Below are 24958 nucleotides of genomic sequence, written 5' to 3' on the forward strand. Positions count from 1 at the left end.
CCCAGATTGGTTTTACTGTTCTTATTTACCAAATGTGCATATTATGTAAATGGTATGTCAAGTGGTATGGTAAAGAATATAGTAAGCTGTAAAGAACAGCACAATCTGTTAGGCTAAGTCAGCAACAGGCTGTACAAATTCATCTCTTCACAAAAAAAGTAATTCTTTGTAAGAAAATGAGACATCAGGAGCACTTTTATTTACTGACTTGATTTAAAAGGACATATACAAATCTCCTTCCCATTTCCAACTTGAAATAAATGGTTTAGGTGCTTCACTATGGAAACCACTTAAGGTTTGTAAAATGCAATCCTGCAGGTGAGCTGCACAGAACAAAATCTAAGATGCAGCCTTTTCTTTAACTAACAGTACAAAGAAAACCTGTTGGGTTTTTTAAATCAAGACACAGATATGAATATTTACTAAAAATTAGATGAATAGCAGTTTAGCTTCCAAAACTAGTCAATCAAAAGTATGAAGTTCTAAAACCAGAAAAATCAACAGTCTTAAAGCCAACTGTATAGTGAAATAGTAGAGAAAAATTATTAATAACCCAAAGCTGACAGAGTTGCAAAAACATTTGAGAAAGACAGCAAAAACTGGCTGAGAGCAAAAAGCCAAACAGTGGAGAGGTGGTATGAAATCAGTCACTCAGAATTTAGACAGAGCTTGGTTGTGTATTATGTGTATCATTTCCTTAAGTGTGTGACATGTGTTATTGTTTCTATTTTTGTGTATGAATCAGACTGCAGAAGGCTGAACTTTTACAAAGTCTATAGAATATTAATTAAAAAAAGAAAAAAAAAATCCTTGCTTACTTAGAAATCAATTTCAAAGGCTTTCTTTTTGCTGTAGTCATATCTTATGACATAAGATATAACCTTCCTAATTTGAAATTTATATCCATTCATTGGTATTTCTACAGCACAACTGCCCTTCAAGGGTTGGAAAGAGTAGGTAAATCCAAACTAAACTAACAAATTTATTTTTTCCGAACAAATATTTTTACTTAAAGTTCTTACAGTAAAGAAATGCAAAAACAAACCAGAGAAGTAATTCTACCTCTATTAAAAAATATATCCAAGTTCTTAATGAAAGAATATGAAAGTATTAAATAATGTATTATGAAGTTTTTACATGGCCTGATTTTTAAGTCAAGAAAGGACCACAAAGACCACACTGCTTGATCTGAAGTTCCCAGAAAGTTAATTTCTTTGAGAAATACACATAACTTTATTTTAAAGATGACAAACTACAGAAGTTGCTGTTTTTCTGTGTAAGTTGCTGGTATTACAGTTGAATTTTCCAAGTACCAACACTGGAAATGAAAAAGTACACTCATGTAAAAGTGAAACTAAAACAACGCTCCCCCCCACTCCCCCCCCCCCCCCAAAATAACTTTAAAAGATGTCACAAGTAAAAGTAAAGCCACAGATAAAAAGAAAGATACCCTACTAAATGTAAGTAAGAAAATAAGTAGTTATGAAAAAAAGCCAAACCAGATATAGTCCAGAATGGTTTCTACTCCAATCCTGAAGTGGAAGAAAAGGATATTTCTATTCCTTATAATAGCGTTGATGGAACTAAAAAACTGGGCATATGAAAAGTCATCTGCAACAACCCAAGACTTCATTAGGAGATGCTCTCAAATTCATCCCACAACACCTTTGCAGTATTTCACACAATGAATATATGTCAAAACCCACATTAGAACATCAAACTTGTATATTAATCCTAGATCACTGCTTGGAAGATGTGTTTCAACAGAATAATGCATTTGCCAAAAAGGCAGTGGGGCCTGTTTGCTAGAGAATTCTTTTTATTCTAGTACAGTTATTTGACTTTAGTACAGAATTGACTTTAGCACTATTCTGGCTCCACGTTCACACTGAATTTTATGAAAATACAAAATTTTCTAGTGTAAAAAGCGTCATGTTCAATACAAACATAGTATTTCATGGTTTGGACTGCAAATAAAGAATATCAAAGGAAGCAGACCTTTCTTCAACCTCAGAAAGTTTTCGGCACTAACAGGTATTTGATTAAATTACAAAAACATAATTTTACTTCCACATAGTTAATTAATTTTAAAATAGCATGAAGAAATGGAAAAATGAAATTTATTATTATGGCTAATCATTTCAGGGACCATAATTATTTCTCAAACAGTATTTGTAAGATGACAATTTATTTTAAGTATCAAGCATCACAGTTCACTGCCTATGCTCCTGGATACAATTGGCAACTAATACAACCCATCTATGTTTTATTTATTAGCTTAGCAGACAGATGCGCACTTACTGAATTTCACATTACCTGCTAATATTTCCCTATAGTAACAAAGCCCTGAAGGTCTTGTTGGAAATATGTCAACTGAAACTGGAGTTCTGAATTTGTTTCTCTACATGCAAATGCTTTTACTTAACTATTCAGACCTTGGGAGAAAAAAATCTTTTGCCAATGCTAGATACAATTATCATTGGATCAGAGAATTGTCCATTGCTGCTCCTGCAGACCCTCGATATACCATAAGGGCATTTAAATCAATATGCCTCAATTTCAACATAATTAAATCCATAAAAAATCCACAGGCTGCACTGTCAACTTAGTTTCATAACTACACTGACAGCAACAAAATTTATAAAAGTCTTTGTATTTCACATGATATATTTGACTGAAAATCCTGTGTCTTTTAAATTCCGACTGGAGAAACAGGTTCCTTAGGAATAAGCTGGTATTTTAGACTCTTGGCTTTAGATATTTTTTATTATTTTTTTAAAGTCTTCTTTGGAATATGGAATTTAGAATAGGGAGGTAATTTACAAGTAAGATATTACTGATCAAATGGCTACAGGCATGTTATCCTTGTCAGTGAAATTCCAGAAGTCTGTCTCCTGCTGAGTCAATTGCAATTAAAAAAAAAAAAAAAAAAAAAAGGTACTTTGGGCACAGATTACAACAAAATTTGCCATGTTTATATTTTATTTCAATTCCTGTATGTGCAGATATTCATTGGGAACCATAATTTCTGCACACATGAACTGCATTCAGTTGCTCACAGAGAATTGAAATCTGCAGATGAATACTGATTAAGGTAGAAGAATAGTCACACTCTTTCCTAACACTGAACTGCTCAGTTGAAGAAAAAGTGGTCATGAGGAATGCATCTTTAAAGAAAATACAAGCAGCAAAAAATTGAGATCTTTTGGCTGAAGAGGGGGTGGTGCTGTATGTAGAAATAAAAGCAATATTGCATGCTGCTTTTCTGACAGAATTTCTCCTACCTGCAAGTGTCACAGTAAAGTGTCTTTAAAGATGTCAGAAAAGATATTTAAAATGCCCTGCACTGGTTCCTCTGTCTTCACTTTTCAGGCAGGAGAATCAATCAGGAAGCAGTTCAGGAGGACGAAAAGATGTGCCAGGGAGCCAAGTCAGCAGATGATCCTTTGGCTCTAAAGGGAGAACTGCTGCCTTCTGGTTTGGCAGCAGCTCTCCGGGGTGCTGTCCCACAGGACTGGAGACTGATGGGCTACCAGGGTCACATGCCCTCCCAGTTACTTCCCTCATCACAGAAGGAATAGCTTCGCCGTGGAAACTGTCCTATGAACTCTTCTGTGTTTAGTATGTCTTATTCTGGATATATCTTTCTGGGGGTTGGGTTAAAACAAACAAAAAAAATTCTTCCCCATTCAAACAGTGTTAAGTTGCTCCAGTGAATTGCTGGAGCAATATCAAATACCTTTTTCTTTGTATCCTGATAGCCCCTTAAAATCTCAACTTAATTTCTTCTTCGAATATCTTACACTGCAGTTTAAAACTGTTCAAACAAGAGCAGTAAGAGAAGGAAAATGTGGATGGCATGAAAACAATCATAAAGTAGTATTGAGATTTCTTTTCTCTTTAAATGAGACATTTGTGTTTGATACTGAATACATATTACTGTATTTCTTACAGGAATCATAACAAAAGAAGTTTGAATACAAATAGAATACTTCAGGTTGGCTAAATGTGGTACACTTTGTGAATGAGGAGACAGAGGAGAGAATTGTGTTTCAGAGCATCAGGTAGAGTAGACAACCATCACTGATAAGTACAGGTAGCATTAGGTAAGAATTTGTTTCATAAACAACAAAAAAAGAAAAAATCCTTCTATATAGAAGGATTCTATATAGATTCTAAATAGAAGAAAAGGAATCTCAGTTATACTTACCATAAACAAATTCTTAATTCTTGTCTTAAATATTAATTCTAAGTTAATTCTATTATTTCAAGCGTACCCAAACTCAGTAACTATATAATGTTATCATAGAATAAATCCAAATGTTTAATGTAATTTAAATGAAAAAAATAGAGTCCTCCAGTGATTGCAAGCAGCTGTGGATCTGGTCTTCACATTTTGAATTTAGTAGCATTCATAATTACTATTAGACCATGAATTCTAGGAAAAAAAAAATTAGTTTCCCACAGATGGATTTCTCCCTCAAATAATTATTTTAACAAATAGATAATACATAACAAACCAAAACAATTTCTAGTCAATACTACTCATTCGAGTTGATTCAACATAAACTTTGTTGGACAACTGCTTACACTTCACTCATGATTTACCTTACTATACAATTATATTTTATATATAGCCCTATATAACTTTATGCAGCTGTAATACTATTTCAGCATATTCTATCTTGATCAAGGATCTTTGTTGGGTTTTGCTTTGTTTTTTATTAGCTGTTACTTAATTTTAGGCAATAAAATTCAGATAGATAAAGCGAAAACTCTTAAGTTATTATTAAAGAATGAGGAGAACAATAATTGTAAACAATGAACAGAATCAATAACAGCTTTCAGATTTGATGTATTTATAACACATTCTTAAATTCAGCATCTGGAAAAGTCTATTGCTCTGTGTAGAAAGGTGTTTGGACTAAATGACTCCTTCTGACCTCAGAATTCATGAATCAATAATATAATTTAACTTTCAAACAAATTTAAAATATTTTGCAAGGAAGTTAAAAAGTAGGTTCTGAAATGTATGGTAAAATACATTTTGAAGAGAAGATCTTATTATAAATAGACATATTCAAAAATGAGAAAAAAGGTTCTTGAGTATTATTTATTTTGGTCATTAGCATAAAACAACCCAGAACAGTTCATATTCTTTGAAACACTATTGAAATAAACACAGTTGTAATCTATTCATTACTCAGATCCTTAGGCGTAACTGTGCACAACTCTCTAAAGGTCTCGATCAGTGGTGCAGTCCAGTCTTCAGCTACTTTTTTGCCCCAGTTTCCAAGCCCTCTCTTAAGATTACCACTTCCTCCATATTTAGAGATATATTAAACACAGGTGTTACAGTGAATACTGAATATAAGCAGGGGCATCAGAAGTAATCTGAGAAACACAGAATTCACAGGACTCCAAATATAAAATCCCCAAAAGGCTTCCTGTAATGCAAACCAGTCACTTCGCAAAATTACCTGTTTAACATGCCTGCCAGGACAGGCATCCACATCCTGAATTTTTATTACTGCCTGAAGAAGAGAGTTTTAACCTCCTGCAATTTGAAATCCTGACTGTGGGATGTGTTAGTAATTTTCTAAAATTAGTCAAATTTTGTAAATTTTCTGTAAAGCCTCCTTCCTCACCTACTAGCATTATTACATCCTTATTATACCAATCTCCTCAAAACTAACATTCACACTCTTAGAATGCTATTTCAGTTTCTTCTAGAGCTCAGAACCAGGGGAAATCTGCAGTGTAGTTTTACCTCCTTTTCCCTTTTGTGAAGATTTTGACCATGTTTATTAATATAAACAGGAGTTTAGCAGTTCAGATATATGGCTGAAAGTGTTTAACCCCACCCCTCACCCTGAGGTAGGTTCAAGTATAGTTATGTCACATCCAAAAGATGCTCATTATGAATGTATTTCAGAACCTCAGTAAGTTTGACATCTAACCTTAATCACCAAGTATGTTTCTTCTTGTTCACTCCAGTACACGAGGATTACTCTTTGTATAACAATTTTTCATTTTCTGGGAGACAATTATAACTTATCTTCCCCCTCAGTCCTCTCTTTTTCCAGATTATTTTATGGAAACTGATATTTTGTCAACAATATCTCTAAACACATCAAACATACCCACAGAGAATCCCATGAAGATTACCTATAAAAGATGGAAATGAACTATTCTATGATTTACTGCATTTTTAAACAGAGGCAAAATTTTAAAAACAAACCAAAGACACAAACTAACCAATAATTTTTTTTTTAGTAATCTTGATTTGTTTTTGACATTTTGATCAACTCTTTCTCATATATCATATGTTGCCTAGTTATATACTAGCACAATTATAATGAATATTACATTACAATTAAAATGAATATTGGGCAAGATTTCACAGTCCTCAACATAAAGCACCTTTTACTGCTTGGCCTATTTAGCAACATTATCTGAAGAAAACAGACGAATTTTGAGAAATATATTAATATTTTTTCCATTATTTCAAAAGTTACACTTTAAAGGTGATTAGTAATGCTGTATAGCAAATAACAAAATACTATTCCGTAAAAAAAGATAATTCTGTAAGCAGTTTAATTCCCATGTGACTCTCTAAAGTCATTAGGGGAACAGAATGACTTTTTGTTAATCTTAAATCATGGAAGAGGGGAATCTGAGCAGCTTTATGCTTTCCCTGAAAGTTAACTTCCTCTACTTTTTCTACAGTGGTATCTACACTCTAGAGAAACAGATGGGTACAGTTTAGAAAGGGCTGTCTTTTGCATGATAATTCATTTTAAAGAACCTATGGCCATGGAAGACTGTATCTTAAATAACCCACAGACTGGAATTGGCGCCTACATTACAAAAACATAGGTACGAACTTCTCATTAATTAAATTCAGACACTCGAATTTAAGTAGATTCCTCTTCCAAGCTAAGTGGAGTTGAGCAGTTCTCGAGCAACCACCATGCAGGATAAACTAGTGGGATACATTCCAAAGGTTGTCCAAAGCATTCACCACAGAATTCTGAAACATTGAGGAAATTAAAGTCTATGATTCAGACTATGTCCTTTAATATTGCAAATAATGTTCTTATTTATTTTATATAGTTTCTTAATGTACTACTAGCTCCCTGCATTTACTAGGAATGGCAATTTTAAATCCATATAATGACACTACAAGCCTAATTTGTTTCTTTTATGCCTACAGGTGTTTGGCTGTGATTTGGGTTTTTGGTTTATTTTTCTTTTTGAAACGGGTTCTTGTTTCTGTTACTACAGAGAATGGATGCTGGTCAATCAGAAGAAATATTCTTCAGTATTTTTTCTGTTCTTGTTATATGCACGGCCTTGAAAAGTGTAGTATTGAGTGTCTCTCTGAATACAGAAGTAATACTTTCTTTTTTTTAATGACAATCATGACTATAATCCCACACATACCACAAATACTACTTTAACTTCACAAATGCTTTTATGTGAGGTAATGCTTTCCTACTTTTAAGAAAGAATCTTTTCACTGTAGCTGCTAATCCATTCTTGGCTGTCCAGGACATTATTTTACAATGCCTGCCATTACACAGAAATGCATAAATTCAAAGCAAAGCCCATGCTGGCTTCTGTGAAAACTGTGGACACTTAAATCATCCTCTTCACATACAAAAATGACCTGAGAAAGAAATCTACAGAAAAAAAAAAGTTTCAGTCTGAATGGTAAACATTTTCCAAAATTTACAAACTGAACAAAAAGCTCTTATGATAGAAAACACAATCATTTACCCCATCTACAGTGCAGGCTAATTTTACTGTGTGAGAATTGATTCTTTTGTCTTGCTTCTGAGAGAGAAAGGTATTCTTTTCACATTGTACCTGAAAATTTATTCTGTTTTCAGCAGATGGTAAAATAATGTCTTTCAACAATACAGCATTTATCTGACAGAAGCACAACCCACTAGTCTAATTTTGCTATCAATATTGGAAATACCAGCTGGAATTATACACCATTTACTTTTGAGAAAAACATACCAATCATCTAGAATTACTTCTTATTTTCAGTGAGAAAGAGTTTTCAAGCTTAAAAGTGCCTTGCCCTCTTCAGCCCCAGACTTCTGGTGTTACCTTCTCCTGGCTACTCTGGAGCTAACAGTCTGTGAAAGACATACAAGGTTTGGTATGGAATTAGGTCTGAGAAGTAAAAGGAAGGTAATTGTGATGGGGTTTAGGCGGCTGGAAGGGAGGTGTGAGAACATCAAAGACCTAGCAGCAACACAATAGTAGCAGACCATGAGAATATCTAGATGGGTACAGAAGGGAGGTTAATCACAGTGAAGTATCCCCATGTTGATGACTCCTGCTCATGGCAAGCACTGCTCTAGATGTAATTTGAGTTCTCAGTAATCCTTAGTCATTTACCCGTTCCCTCTGCATGGCCTAAACAGCAGCACTGTACCTGTCCCAAAAGCAAAAAGAATGTATGTTCTCTGACATGAGTGGACACAAATAAAGGTTCATCAAGCGTAGCACAGAAGCTGCATGGTTCCCAACTAAACTGCACATCCAGATGAAAAACAAAACAGCTCCTACAAGATCCAAGTACTACAGTTTCTAGAAAAATAATTTTGCTAGCTTGCTTAAGTTATTCAAGACCCTTCTTAAAATCAGGCAAGTTTTAAATTAAACAGATAAAGAAGCTAATGAAGCTAATGTGTTCTTTCCTTGAAACTGCTTCCTTCATTAAAATAATATAAAAATAACAAAAGATAAGATAAGGAACATACTTAAATATAAGTAGTTTGAGCTGTTATTCAAGTTTCCTCTGAAATATCTTTCAGCCTTGGAAGGCTAAGGGCTAATTTAGTGGGTTATGTGCTATCCTCCAGGTTTCTTAGGTATATGACAGGTTTTCTACAGGATGTTTGAGAAAAAACTAGGAGTTTCAGAGCATGTCTCAATATTCACATTATGTTTCCATAAACTGAAAATCATTACCTTCACTAGTTTGCAACCCCTAGAGCATTACTGAAGCTCCAATAAGCTTTTCTGAACAGTATTACTCCTTGGTAGGCAGAAAAATGACTTGTCTCTATATGATGTCTTTACATCTTTTCTTTTAGGAACTCAACTAATTTGAAACTATTATCTCACTTCTAGAAAATTTATCAAACACAGCAGGTTTAGAGATGATACAACAGCAGAAGGGATGGACAAACCAGAGGATTGTGCTACCACTCACAATGAACTCAAAAGGCTGGAGAAACTGGCCAAAAGAAATACTGAGTTGCCGCAAACTGGAGTACAAAAAATGCTTTCAGTAGATCATTTCCAAATGTTATTTCCAACCTTTTCCATTACATACTTCAATGATCCTTCAATGACTTCACTCTGTTAAAGTCAATCAACAGGACTGAATCATTGCTAAAATAATCAAATTATGTAGGAAGAGCTCAAAATGGTTAACTTATGCAGTTACTCTAAGGTTTTTTTTAATAATTTATTCCAATAAACAGAAATATTACTAAACTTTTAACTCTATTACTCCATTCTCTCATATTTATCATGCACAATTCACCATAGTGTTCTGTATTAAATGTTGTAGCTAGGCTTAGTAGAAGAGCTTTGATTAAATGATAAGCCTCCACAAAGAGTTCTTGAAAACTGCAAGTTCAGCTAGAAGTTTAATAATCTGAATACTCAAGAGACACTAGTACTAACTTTTAATGAAAGAATTAATTATAAAGATGAAATAGAGACCAAATGATCTTGTTTCAAGACAATACACCCAGAGGTTTAATTGGGCTTTGCCAACTCAATTCCACGAATGACAGATGCCGGGAAATTCAGAACATACAAGCTACATCTTCAAAGGCTGCACTATAATCATGCAACCTGGGATGCTATTGTCTATGAGAAAGGAGAAGTACACATATATTTTTCTTCTATTTTTCTCATTTTTCTGCTCTATGCATTTGACTTCTACCTATGTGAATTGCTATTAGAATCAAGTGAAAAGAATCCATTTTTATATAACAGGAAGCTAAACTGGAGTCAATTCAAGGTTATTTTCTAAAACTACTTTTAATTCTGTAATGATGGTGCTACATGCATTTCAAACGTATACTTCAGCAGAAAAGAAATAATTGTACAAGATATGCAATACATATTGTGCTGCCATAAATGCTTCTGTAACAATATATGTGTGCAAGTGTGCATTGACAATTGTGGTCTAACTCAGCAGAGGTATCTAGTTACCTTGCATTTTATACGAATTCAAGACTGTGACCAGCAATGTGTTAATCCTTAATCTAATCAAGACATATAAATCATATATCCTGCCTGAGAACAGCTTCTCTTTCAAGAACACCTCCAACTTCAGCAAAACTTCCTCTGCTCCACAAATTCTGGACATCCAAGCCTGACACTAATCCAGCAACTCATTTAATTAACATGCAGGTTAAAACAGACTCAGCTGCTGCTCTCTTTCTCCCTCACCACAAAACTAGTCCAGCATGCCATTCCCGTATCTCCAAAGCCCCTGAGTCCCAATAAGGTCACTCTTACTCTGACACTTAGCATCACCAACACATTACCCACACTGAATTAGTTGTGGACAGAGGTTACATCATCAGTACCTATTTAAAATGGAAGCCCCAGATTCCTAAGTCCCCTGCACAACAACCTTAAATCTATCTCTGATACCTTCTATAAAGATGTTCAGCTTTGGCTCCTCCCAACCAACCTCCCTAAATTATATCTACACCAGAAATGCTGTCAATGTAGCAATGAATAGGAGTTGCTGCTGACACCAGTTGTGAAACCTACTTTCCCTTCATGGCACAGAATCAACAGTGGTTTGCTGGCCACCCAGATCAAGCCTTAACCAGCCAGGGAGAGTGCTGTCACAAAATATATATACTAAGTTTAAAATATGTTACGGAACCAGATTTCATCTTCCACATGTCTCAGCCATGCAAATCATAATTCCAATCTTAGCTACAAAGCAAACTCTGTGCAGCTAATACCTTTCATCCCAGATATAAACCTACTCTATTAATAACTTCTGCATTAGTTATATCTATGAGAGACAAATTCTGCTTGTTTCAGAGCCAAACTTGGGACAGAAGCTGCTTCCAGCTGTGGTAGCAGCACTCGAAGATTTTAGAAAGCACTAAACAAACATCAGTTAATCTTCCTGGTCTTTAAAACAGTGATGGCTATGCATAAGCTCTATAGGTAGATAAACACAGCTTTAAAGGTATTTTTAGCAAAACCAAATGAAACCAATAAACGAGATTCCAATAGGGCAAGTTGATATTCTAAGTCATTATGTACAGATCTGTCACACATGTTTAGAGAGACAAGTGTGTGCAAAGCCAAGAAATCCAAGATATTGATGTGTCCTGTAAAATAAAAAGAATGTTCTGAAAGAAAGATGAAGTTATGATTTTACAGCATCCTCTATAGTTCCATAGTTTCCATTTACATTTTACTATATTTACCTAAGGTCTTAAAGAGAGTTTAATTATAAGCTGTAGTTACTCTTTAAACAAAAAAATTTTATCAGCAATTCCCAGTTAGAAATTCTAGGACTACAACTCTTTACTTTTCCATTTTATGAAGATGTGGAATACTAAAGAAGCAAATAGACTGAAAAGCCACTGACACAGGAACTGTGCATTTAAAATGTAACCCAAAAAAGCATTTAGTGAAGTTGTGTTAAAAGCATGCATAATGAAAACTTTAAACAATTCTCCAAAATCAAAAGCCAGAGGTAAATCTGTAACAAAATCTGCTACCTTTCCTGAAAACTGTACTTTTAAGAGCACATATATATATGCTATTCACATAGACAACTGCAATACCCGAAAAGCATTAACGAAGCAATGCTCAATTTTCTGTAACATCCTTCCATTTTGCAATTCATTGTCTATAAGCAGGAATGCTCAATAAGGAAAGGAGCTTAACAGGAATATTAAAACTATCTATTTGAAGATGCAGGTTTAAGTAAAAATCAAATGCTCTTCCTGACTAGAAGGTTTACCACACATGCCACAAAAATCTGTTGCTTTGTCCTTATTCATGTTCTGCTTTCAGGCACGCAAAAGAACTAAACGAGCTGTAAAGAAAGCATTAGGAAAACGACAGTAAAAGACACTGAGAATAAGGAAGCAAAAGCAGCATCAACCCATGTTAAAAAAAAAAAGGTGTGATGAAAGCTTAACTGAATCAGAAATGCAAGTAGGTAATTTAATTTAATTTATAATCATGTTATTTTGGGGTTTGGCTTTTGGGATTTTTTAGTTTTGGGGTTTTTTTATGCTTGAATTTTTTTGCTCAGTTTGAAACAAGAAGATTTCCAGAAATATTACTTAGTAACTTTTTGAGATATATTTTGGTATCTTTAATGAAGCATTTTTCCTGTTCCAGTATTATGCTTCCATGAATGACATGACTCACCAATATTAAGAGTAATAATACCCTAGTTGACAGAGTTCTCCTCATGTAATCGATATTTGCTGCTTCTGCTCCCAAACACACCTGAGGTTTTCTGATTACATGTCATCCTCAATTTTGCCCAGCACCGACGTGTAGTCAAAGCCCTGCTACCTTTTAGTTCTGTAGGAGCACTTCTAAACTCCTTTCTCCTAAATGCTATCATTTCAAGGTAATATAAGAGGGAAGAGAAAACCGCATGAACCATTTGTCATTTTCCAGTTCTGTCTAACATGTATGCAACTTAAAATCTAATCTGTAATAGGGGATGACATATGCAGCAAAAGCAGGTGTACACTTCAAAGGTGCATGGCACTCTTTTGTCATATACCAAGTCTTGACTGGTTCTTTCATTCCTGCCTTTCAGGGAAGAGATTTACTTATTCCCAAATCCGTATCTCCACACTAAGTATATAAGGAAAAAAATGCAGATCCACTAATTATTCTATCCATCCATTATTTCTTTTGTTATCAGTAGCATCAGCAGTTGCATGGAATAAAAATTACATTACATTTACTCAGAACACTATTTTGCAGCATCGTTAACAATTCACAATTTGAAACATGCTACAATTTCTGCTTACAAGCATAACAAGGAAAGAAATGACATCTTAAAAAGGATGAACAGATGTCCATATGCAAGTTAAATTATTTTCATAAGGTCTACATAACACCAATCTCTTTTTTCTTACCTAGGTGAAGTATTATTAATCTGATGCATCAGCAAAAGCCAACACTAGAAATTACAAAAAGCCAAATATACTCAATAGCCATTTTAGTACCTCAAACAACTGTAAACTACAAAAGGTATTTAGCTTCTCTAGCTGCATAATATTCTCAGTAGTTTTTTTCTTATTAACTATTTTAGCCATCTTCTACCATAGTTGGGAAAAAGTAGTATAGCTTTTTTTTCTAACCCATAAGAGACCTTTATTGCAACATATATGAATTTACGTTTGAAGAGATTAGACATACTGCATAAATGAAGTAAGCCTCTGGGAAAGAGGAGCTTTTCTGAAGAATTCACTACATCACATCAGAAAGCTTTATTCCAAAGCATGTGGTGCCTACCACACCTGCCCAAAGCAATCATTGGATACAGAATGGATACAAGGAGAAAGGCTTATGAAGACAAGCTCTGACATTAATATCTCAGTTCTCAGCACTTTAAACCTTTTGATCATCTAGCTGAACCCAGCTACATGAAAACTCCATTTTCTCTGATGAACTGATTACCAACTGAGCTACTCCAGCTTGACATTCATAACGTCTCTCAAATTTGCAGCCCAGCTAGGGAAAAAAAAAAAAAAAAAGGCTCTCCAGCCATAGGAATATTTCTACCCTTTACTTGTTCCCATATAGAGCTGTTCCAGTGCAGTTTGACATTCCAGTGACATGACTGTTAGCTACACAGTGCTGAATAACAATGAAAATCTCAGGAAATACTCAAAATCATAGTACTTCTTTGCTCCCCTTTGTTCTTTTTCTGCCCTAATACATTGCCTGCATAGACCGCTGGTTTTACAGGTCTTCCTGTTTAGAGGTACATGCATCAGACACACCATAGCTGAATGCATCTTACAAGCAGCTCCAATCCACATATCCTGTACAATCCATCATCATTAGTCACCAGCCTCTTGTGGACACCAATAGAATTTGAATATCTGGTAACTGAGTTAACTTATTAATTACAGTAACTAAAATAAAACTTGTTCCAAACACCTAATAGTCTTACATACATAAGTTTGTCAGACAGAATTATGCTTTGCATGACTACCTGTTACAATGTTCTGCAGGATCAGGTCTTCCTTCAAGTAACATCTCTTGCCTAGATCATCCAAAAAGACATTTTCATAGACATATTATGGGATTTTCATCCCTTAACTCTGGAATTTTACAACATAAATATCTGCATTTCAGTTTATCAACTTAATTGTCCTTTCTCGTAGCCAGAAGAAAGAAGCAAACAACTCTAGGGCCAATTAGTGTAATTATGTACAAGAACATAGGTTGGACAAGAAATTACTTTTCCCTTCCGTTGACTACAATGAGAAGTTAAAGTAAGAAAGTCAGATGGAAACACCATAGAAATCTGAATTCAAATGAGACAAATCCTACCTTATGTCTAAGTCCTTTGGCTCTTTCGAGTCAAAGCTGTTTTGCTGTAACGAGCTCAATTATCAAGAACTTATGCAACATTCAAACAAAGTCATGCATGACTATCTGTCTTCATGTTGGCAAATTTTTAGTTAACCTTAGCTGCTTACTTGATTTTTACAAGAAGCAGACAGCAAGGTCTACTACATACACCTAAAGTAAAGAGGATTAATCACACCCTTTATATCCTGTGTCATTCACTTCAGGCGAGAAGTTGGCACCCACATCTGAATTTGGACTTACTGCTTTACATATAATACTGAGAATTTCATATAACTGGTGTTTTGATTACAAAATCCCAAACAAACAGCTATTCAGTGTATGGGTTTTGTGATAAAACTATTTAAAAGTTTTTAAAAAAGTAAAAACGAAAGAAAAAAAGACATTACAGAAAGTAATGTGATATAAAACTTGAGTAATGCTACCCAAGCTATGCATAAGCAATTACCAAATAACAGAGCTTTCCAAAACCTCATAGTATGTCTTTCTTTCCTATTTCAAAATCTATTTTCTGGTTTCTAACTTTCTTTTCCAGAATTCTTGGAATTAACAAAGGCGGGTTAGAAATGAGCAGTAAACCCAGTAAACCACTGTGTCCTTTCTACTTCTGGCTCTCTTGTCTTTGAAAGTCATCATACAGGAAGATCTGCTATCGCAAGAAGAGCTCAACATTTGAAAAACAATCCATCTTCCACATCTGAAATCTTAGTATCTTACAATTTTATCTGTTCTGCAGTAGGAATCCATTTGGGGATCAGAAAATTTCTATTTCATAGAAAGTTAAGGTTCAATTACAGTATTCTTATAAATTGTATTTATGAAGCATGAAAGGTTCCTATTACCTATAAAACTCAGAAGTCCATATACAACATCTGTAGGAAAAAAAGATCCAACTGCGTTTATATTAATATGCTTTTGCCTAGAATTCAGCACACTGGTGTCAGCAAAGAACTTAAGTATTAGCTTTACTTTGAGCCCATGATGAAGTACTTAAACAAATTAAAGCAAATACTAACTTATTTGAGAGTTTAGTAACATAAAACTCAACAGCGTGGAAAATCAGGATAACTACACTGTTTTATAAGCTTCTTAATTACTTTACCTTCCATATTAATATGCGGAAATATTATATACAAAATAGTATGATTCATGTATTTGACACTAATTTGCCATATTGTAAGATTAAAGGATTTAACCAATTAGAAAACAATATAAAAATACTCAGAGTATTCTCTGTACTTTTCTGATGTAGTTTATTACAAACACTCTCCAATAGAAAATCTAATTTTTTAGTTTGTAAAGCATAGGCACAGATGCGCTTTACAACTGTGGGTCACAGACTGATAAGCTTGTTCCAAGAGTTACAAACTCTCTAAAATCAGTCAGAATTCTAAAGTAAAATATTTTCAATATTTATCAAAGATGTATACACAAACCTGCAAGGGGTTGAGCTGAGCACACTTCCTACTGAAGACGTGATGGAATATAAAGTTGCATATTCTTGAATTCATGTATTTGACAAACTATTTGGAACTTAGCTCAAGCCCTAATGAGGAAGTTAAAACAGAAATATTGAGCTATCTGGATGATTCATTCAGAAAAATTAAAAAGAATGTTGTTTTTATTCCAAGTCAGTGTTGAAAAACATCTTCAATTAAAAAAAAAAGTATTACTATGAAAAAATAAACCAGAAATTTTCTTAGATGAATAAGCTATTTTTTTCAGTTTCTGTTTTCCATCAAATGTTCAAAGGTTAATTGCAAACTAACCTGGATACATGCCTTAGATAATTCTTTATTTCTCCTATCTGCCAACAATAAAACTAACAACGAAGCAAAAGAAACCTCATGTATTTCCACACCTCCAATCATAACTAAAATTCAGAATCTCTAATTTGATTGTTTTAAATGAGAGATACTCTTTGCAATTAACAGTGGTTTTGCTTAAGTAACAAAACACAATTAGGATACTTGTCAGCTAATGAAGTTTGATTATATGAAGTATTATCTTTCTCCAAGCTCTAATTTAAGTATTCATTAAGAGGGTGTTTTTTGGTTTTTTTTTTTTAAGCTGGTGTTTTGTTTCTTTCAAACTGATATTGTATCATTAGATTTGATTATTAAACAAGAAAAAATACTTTAAATCTTTTTACCAGAAGTCATGCAACACAAATTCAGAAACATTTGGAAGCAGGTCTATAAATCAGGCCATCAGAATCAGAGTCCTATTGTGATATATTTCCAGAATATTATCACACACAGAATATATGAGGGTTTGTAAATGAACACAATACAGCTATTTGGACAAATAAACTTTAAAAACACTGACTTCACCACAAGCTAAGCAAACCAGAACTTCAGTTACTTTCCTTTCATGTATTGCAGCTTTTCAAAGTCCTACAGAGTGTCAGCTACAGACTGAGAGATGCCCAGCTCATGAAGCTTCACCAAATATGAAAGCAATAAAAATAATTACAGCATGGCAAGGTCAAGCAGTTCCATAGTAACTAACTCAGTAAAGCAAAATACTCAGTATGACCTTGACATCTCTGTGGAGCACTGAAAGGTTTTGCATTGCCACTGGCAAAACTCTGAAAAGAAAGACGACTAATTCTGTTAAATAGGGGAGATTTAATTATGTTAAAAATTAACAACTGCTTTAATTACACAGTTCCCTATCCTTACAACTGTTAAAAGTCTGTTGACTTTTGGTTGCAATAAATCTAGTATGCTAAGTGACCTAAAATAAGACACAGCTCATTGTCTAATTCCTTCAAAACTGGCATTTTCAGAATATGATTCAAACATACTAAAAATTTGGGTTGGCAATGACATACTCCCTCTCCAACAGTCCAAAATTACTACTACATCATATCCTTGAAAGAAGAAGAATTAAGTTGAGACTGCTTGAGCAACACTTATGCCTTTTGTTAAATTAGACAGCTGCAAAATAAATCTATGGTGAATGTTTTTGATATGTATCAATAAATTTATTTTCCACCAAATAAAAAGTTCTTAGGATAGTGTAAAATCAAGCTGCAATCCCAAGTGAAGCTGAACATTTTGCATTAAATACATACCAACATATATAAATACATGAAAAACCTATGAAACCTCTATTTATTTAATATATCTCTTTTTCAAATGTTAAAGGAACATCCGTTCTCTCTCTCTTTTTCCTCTATAGTTTACTGGAAAAAAATTTAATTTAAGAATAAATTTTACTGACTATTCTATTCTGCTCTTTGCCTCCTACTCATTGTAACAAACTAAATACAGTATTATATGCTAGATAACTTTTGCATCATGAAAATTAATAATTTGAAATAATAATGTGAGACATGAAATCTAATTCTGAAATAGTTCTGAAATCTGACTTTCCAGTTTTACATGAGCCAGAGAAAGAATATCACAGTTCTATTGTATGTTCAGCTGAATAACAAAGTTGTATTTCCTGTATTGTCAACAATTTATACATTGCACTACGTCTTCTAACTCATTATTTCAAGTATTTTGCAAACTATATAGTATGATCTAAAAACCTATACAGCCTATTTATTATCCAGACTAATAATTTTACCTTTCCATATGGATTTTTTTTTTTTTTTTCCCCCCCCCTCACTTTTTGAATTTACTGTTTAAGGTTGCTGCTAGCATTTTCTGGGTTCTTTAATCTGAATAGCCTATAGAATTATGCTTTTTTTTACATTTTAGGAAACAAATAAATACAGCCAAAACACTCCCCAATGCCACTCTTTGGCCTTTCTCAAGAAGAAAAGATGACAGTACCTGGTGAGCCTGCAACAACTGCTCAGCAAACTGACGGACTTCTGATAGGAGAAGTGATATTAAAGAATTTCTTAGTATATTGTTCCTTCCAAGCAAACCCAGAGTTTGTGACACAGAATGCAGTGCCTGAAACTAAAGAGAAATAACTGTAAATTTAGTCTTTCAAAATGCATCTCAATCTTTTTTAATCCAAAACAATTACTTTAAGTAGAAATGGGATTTAACATAAAATGTTAAAGAAAAAAGTCCAATTCAAAATTTCAGAGTTTAAAATTCTATTGATTACAGACACATGAGATCAATGAGAAATCCACATCCATCCTCACAAGATTAATACTACAGGAAACGCATGTGAACAAACTTCTCCAAAAGGGTGAACTCCCCAGGACACTGGTTTTCAGCATTAGATGCCATCATGCCCATCTCCTCCCATAGCAAATTGGCAACTACCCTGCACATACAGTTTAACTTTTCACAAATGAAATTAGACAAATGAATAAACAAATTCTCTGAAATTCAAACATGTGGGCTGGGAGCTGTACTAGGGTGTTCTTTCAATATAGTTATCAGGAAAAAAACTTAATTAAATGCTAACTGCTAGAAGACACACTATATATCTGTATGTATTTTCAAATTCAAACAATTCACTTTCATATTGTTCTTTAACAATGAATTTCTCCTGAACCACAAGAGTAGTGATGTAGACTTACACGAGAATTATGTTAGTAATTTTTTGCCACAGTTTCTTCTACTAAAAAAAAAAGAACAAAACTGTTTTCTTTATTCCCTGAAATTGAAATAAATAGCTATTATGTAATGAGGCATACTGCTTTACAAAATACACCAGATTTTTCTATATGTATATATACTGGAGTTATTTCAAAGGAAAAAATAAGTAAGACACATTAAATACAATTACTATAACTTGTATTTTTATATAAATGTATATATCCCCCTACAACATTAATATTCAGCAACTCTTTGTAAATGAGTATTTTTGACTGACAAAAGGATATTCTTACACAAATTTGTATGCCTAAGAATAATTATGATGTTTTAACCACTCAAAGCACATTGCTGCATCCTATTAACAATCTGGATTATACCTCCAGCCAACTCACATGTGTATACACATGCAAACATAAATATATATATACACACATACACATATATATGAATAAAAATACTTGCCCACCATTTACAAGTTTGCATTGGATGAATCCTGCTGGAAAACTTTTCCAAACACACGAAAGGCAGGAAGGTGTTCCAGGAGCAGTCAGCATGATTTTATTTAGGGGAAACATTTACCTCGGCTTTAACATGGTTTTCAACACTGTCTCTTGCAAAATTATCACTGACCAAATTTTGGGCTACGTAAGTAGACAACAGGGTGGACTGAAATCTTTTGCTGTAAAACTCATCAATTAGGCAGCTTTGCATTTACAGTTCTTGCTTGACTGATCGGCAGTTGATACAATGCCGACTTAGCAGCCTCTTCCAGCTGAAGAGTTGGATCAGCTTAGTTATCATCTGCCCAACATGAGACTCCTATAGACAGTCAGAACAATCTAACTTCAATAAAACTTTGCCCTTGAACATCTCACTTCTGCGTGCAATCTCAAAATGAGTATCAAAAGAAATCTACAAAAGACACACAAGTCTCAAGTTTAGAATCAAACCTGCATGCAGAGATACAAAGTAAACTCCTCCAATTAAAAAGAATTCAAAAATTGTAGGCATACAGCTTCAAAAACCTGTGTAATTAAAAATCATTCATCAACATATACACCAAAGAGTCTATAAATATTAAAGGTGGATGAAGATGTGATAAAAACAGGTTTCTGAACAATGAAAATGATATAAAGAGTTAATGTAATGCATGCACCTACCTGTGCTTCAAGGATACGTAAACTAAAATAAGACCTTCACATACTGGAAATATATACCCTTCCAAACAAAACAATGACTCCTCTTTCTAAAAATAAAGTAGAAACTACAATTTTGAAAGTGTCTTCCACAGTATCTACTAGAAACAAGTTTTCAACACCTGGACAGTTCTGCCCTGACAGCACCCATGTTTCCAAGGGTACAATTGCTTCAACTCATGGTCTAAAAAAAATGCATAAAAATAGCACACTTTTCAGTGAAGCTACCATTCATTCTTATTTATTTTAATAAATTAAGGTGGGATACAAATATTACAGTTCTATATTTTCAGAGCAAAACTCTGAGTATACTTGCTAATTTGCATTTGGCAAGCAAGCAAACTAGGCAATCGAGAGCAGTTTTTCAAGGTAACCTCTCCCAAAGGTCACAGTAAAACATGAATGTTGTTGTTCTTGTTTAAGCTCTCTTCTATTTGCTTACATAATTTTTTGGCAGATAATGAAGCAATGAAATTTTTTTGTGCAATTATTATTAATGCTAGCAGCTGAGATTTAACTAAAGTAAGACCTTTCACAAAATTTGTGTACCTTTTGTGGTTTGGCAAGAGTTGTCATTTTCTATTTGGAATTTTTGAGGACCTTGAAATTTAAAGAGAAGTAAATAAGTATTTTGTAATGCTGCCACTTAAGAGTGGCAGATATGGGTATCAATGGCACAAAAAAATCCCACTGGTGAACTTATTAATATTTAATCAATATTATTATTAAACATATCTTTATAATAAAATATTTCATAGTAACATTTTATAGGAATATATTACTATTATATTTAATAACTATTCATAGTGATTTTAAAATTCTACCAATTTATTAAAGAGCATTGGTTTTACACTGTAACTTGATGGATCTCTAATATTCCTATAAGAATATTTTGAGAAAATAACAGCAAAGGCGGCTAAAATAATGCTGATAAACTGTATGTATTAAATGCATGCAGAACAAATTGATAGCATATAAGGAATAAATCTGAAAAACAGCAAACAGAAGTAATATTTTGTTGTACAGCAATGCTCATGTATTGCTAATTGTACTCTGGAAACATTAAAACTAAAAAAAAAAAAATCTGATAATATGTAATTTCATTAAAGATAAAAGCATATGTTCAGCTCTCAAATCTATCCAATGTTAAAAAGGAATAGAAATATTTGAATCCCTTGGGCTTGTTTAATGTTGTAGATTAAATAAAACGAACGCATTTCAGGAATCCTCAGGTAAAAGCAGTCAGAAAATTAGATTGTAAAATATACACCATTCGAAACAGGAAATAATGGAGCCTGGTTCACTGTTCAGGTCCTGCATCACCTCTCCCTAGCCCTCCTCCCAGACCTCAGGCTCTACTGTCTTCCTATGTTATTCAGGATGCAGAGCAAGAGAGGGCAATGCTGTGACAGCAGCTGGGAAGGACGTGTGGATTGTCGACCTGGCTGTTGCCAAAATGAATAAATAATGTCAATGTTCGGCTTATCTCAGGCATACTAACTTGGTCTCTCCTTCACCTAGCTACAGATTTTAAAGCCTACTTGAAGGCATTATTGACCTTTCGCTTCTTTCCAAGTGATTTCAAGCTGGCTATCAAAAGTTACTTGCAGAAGAAATGACTGATAACCAAAGCAGACAGCACACTCCTGTAAGCCCTGTTTCCCAGGAAACAACATAAAAAACTTACAAATTAGTTTTTTAGAACTCACTTATCAGCGTGTTAGATTTTATTTAATAGTGGATATCTAAAATTTGTGAGCTAATTCCTTCATGAGTCGTGTGATTCTCTACACCATTAAACTATGATAACTTCACCTTACTTTCTGTTTTGCTAATTTACAGTTTTTGTCCCAAGTAACAGCTCTCTTTCCCAATAAACTGACATATTTGGCAATACAGGACAGACAAATAATTACTGCAGGTACCCCCAAATTGTGAGGTGTTACAAACAAAGCTATTTTCACCTTTGCTTTCTGTCCTAGGTTACAATGTAAGATGTACCCAAAGTAGGTAGTCTATCACCATCTCCATGAGCTGTTGAAACTAGGTTGGACAGTGTTTCCCTTGCCCCCTCCCTCCAGACTATCTTCTGTTAATGGCCCATCAATGCCGTCCTGCATGACTCATAGGTAACTCCCTCCAGGAGCTATCTCTGGCTAATGGGCAATCAAGGACCCATTGCAAGACTGATAAAATGATATCAGCCCATTGTGAGATGCTCCACCCAGGGGGAGGAGCCAAGCATTCCCACCTGGATATAATCTGGGATTTAGGACAGCACAGGCAGCCTTACCCACTGGATTCCCAGAGGATAAGAGCTACCAGACCTTTCTACGGGATCACTGCCTCAACAAGACCATTTCATCTGGGCTGCTACCATCACCCTAACAGGGTTTCAGGTTGTATTCTGACTCTGTCAGTGATCTTTTGTATTATTGCTTTTATTTTATTTTACCTTTTTTTTTTTTTTTTCTCCTATTAAATTGTTTTTTCTGACTTGGAGTCTCTCACTGCTTTCGCTTTCAAGTCAGCAAAATTTCACACTACCCTTGCCCATTTAGTCCAACCAGACTTCCACTCCTAATCACTAACGCTAGTTGAAAAACTCACATTTATACAGAGAATATTAGCATCCCTTTATCTTTACATTGCTTCCTTTGTTAATTGATAGTTTTCATGTATCTCACTCTTCCTGTTTACATGCCAATATTTCTTCTATCAGTCTTGAAAATTCATACATATTATTTCAACTCTTCGCTCTGTAGGCCACATCTTGAGCCCTTACCCCTTCATAAAATCATACAATCATGGAATGTAAAAACTGGAAGGGACCTTAAAGATCATCTGCTCCCAACCCTCTCTGCCACAGGCAGCCATTAGACCAGGTTACTCAAGGCCTTATCCAGCCTGACTTTGAACACTGCCAGGCCTGAAACATCCACAACTTCTCAGGGCAATCTGTTTCAGTATCTTACTGCCCTCACAGTAGAGAATTTCTTCTTAATACCCAAGCTAAATTTACCCTCTTTCATAATCTTGTTCATGCTTTTCTCCACTCCTCTTAACCTGATGTTCTCCACTCCAACCATCAGTTGGCTTCACTGCTGCAGGCTGCCAGTATTGCCCCAGCAAGCTGTGGTGTGATATTCCATGATTAGAGCCATGGGGTGCTAGAGAGGATCCTCTGCTGCTGATTCTGAAGTGCGCTAGCCGCACTGAAGCAGGCTTGTAGTCTTAGAGAGATGAGCCAGGGACTCTTGAGGTGACAGAAGCCAACAGGGAAACATCAGAGAGGGAAGTGTCTCAAAGAAATTAAGGGGTGTTCCTCTAGGAAGGTGACATGGCTGACAACTCACCTGAGGTGCCTTTACACCAACGCACACAACATGGGCAAAAACTGGAGAAGCTGGAAGCCACTGTGCTGCCAGAAAGCTACAACCTTGTTGTCATTACGGAAGCTCAGTGGGACAAATCCCATGAGTGGAACATGATCATGAAAGGCTAAAGATTGTTCAGAATAGACAGGGGAGGAAGGAGAAATGGAGGGGTTGCCCTCTGTATCAAGAGCTGGATTGAGTGTGGAGAGTTGCCTTGGAAGAACAACCATGAGCAGGTTGAAAGCCTGTGGGCAGGAATCAGAGCCTGAGGTGACAAAGTGAACCTTGTGACTGGGGTCTAGTACAGGCCCCGGATCAAGGGGAGCCTCTTGACAAAGTCTTTTTGCAGGAGGCATTAAGGTCACAGGCTCTAGTCCAGATGGGGAGCTTCAGCCCACCCAGCATCTGCTGGAAAAGCTAACTTTGTCCTGTAGTTCTCCCGTAAGTGTAGCTTTAATGTATGATCTGCATCTGCCAAGACTGGCTGAGAGCGAAAGATAGACATTTTCTTTCATTCATTCTTGTCTTGTTTCTTCTCTGATCCACTTTACTGAAGTAACTGAGGGTCAGTCAGTTTGGTGATTGCTTTAGACAATAGTAATTTTTAAGACAATGGATTTTGATTACCATTTGACTTAACTCTCTACATAAGGACAGCAGATTGCTGAGAAAATTTAATTCAATAATCAAGAGATTCAAACACTGACTCTTACTAGACCTCAAAATCCAGGCGACTTGTTTCAATATCCATACAAATTAAGTGTTCTTCCCCTGTAAAAGCAAAATCTTTTTGCTGATGAAAATGCACCCACAGCATTCCCCTTGGGACTCAATTAATTAGAAAAAATGAAGCCTGCTCATTTTATACTTGAAAATCACCAGTGACATGAATCTTATTTGTCCCTAAGCAGGAAATACTCTTGTAAACTGATGAGTTAAGTCCTGTCTTGGCTATGGTTGACAAAAGAAAAAGATACTACAAACCTATACAGAGCTGGACAAATTTATTGTCACCCACAACTAGCTGTAGCATGTATTAAATGCCTACTGTTGCATGTACTCAAGCATCAGTGTAAGTTTATGATTACTCTCTTCTACGAAAATTCAGTCAATAATGAATCATACAAATTCATTAAGATAAGACTCAAACCCATGGATCTGATGAATGTGTGCAGTTTTAACCGCACAAGCACACATATATATTTCATTATATAATTGC

The 24958-nt window shown here is 34.8% G+C and overlaps 1 protein-coding gene across 1 annotated transcript in view; it reads right to left on the reverse strand.

Moving 5' to 3' along the window:
* Positions 1-24958, reverse strand: part of MEI4 (meiotic double-stranded break formation protein 4) — a 61219-nt gene that overhangs the window by 16336 nt on the left and 19925 nt on the right. Inside the window, exon 4 of the mRNA XM_058419693.1 lies at positions 18438-18569. Coding sequence (XP_058275676.1) covers positions 18438-18569 — 132 coding nt within the window. The remainder of the gene's footprint in view (positions 1-18437; positions 18570-24958) is intronic.

The sequence above is a fragment of the Hirundo rustica genome, chromosome 3 (genome assembly GCF_015227805.2).
Source record: "Hirundo rustica isolate bHirRus1 chromosome 3, bHirRus1.pri.v3, whole genome shotgun sequence".
Classification (NCBI taxonomy): domain Eukaryota; kingdom Metazoa; phylum Chordata; class Aves; order Passeriformes; family Hirundinidae; genus Hirundo; species Hirundo rustica.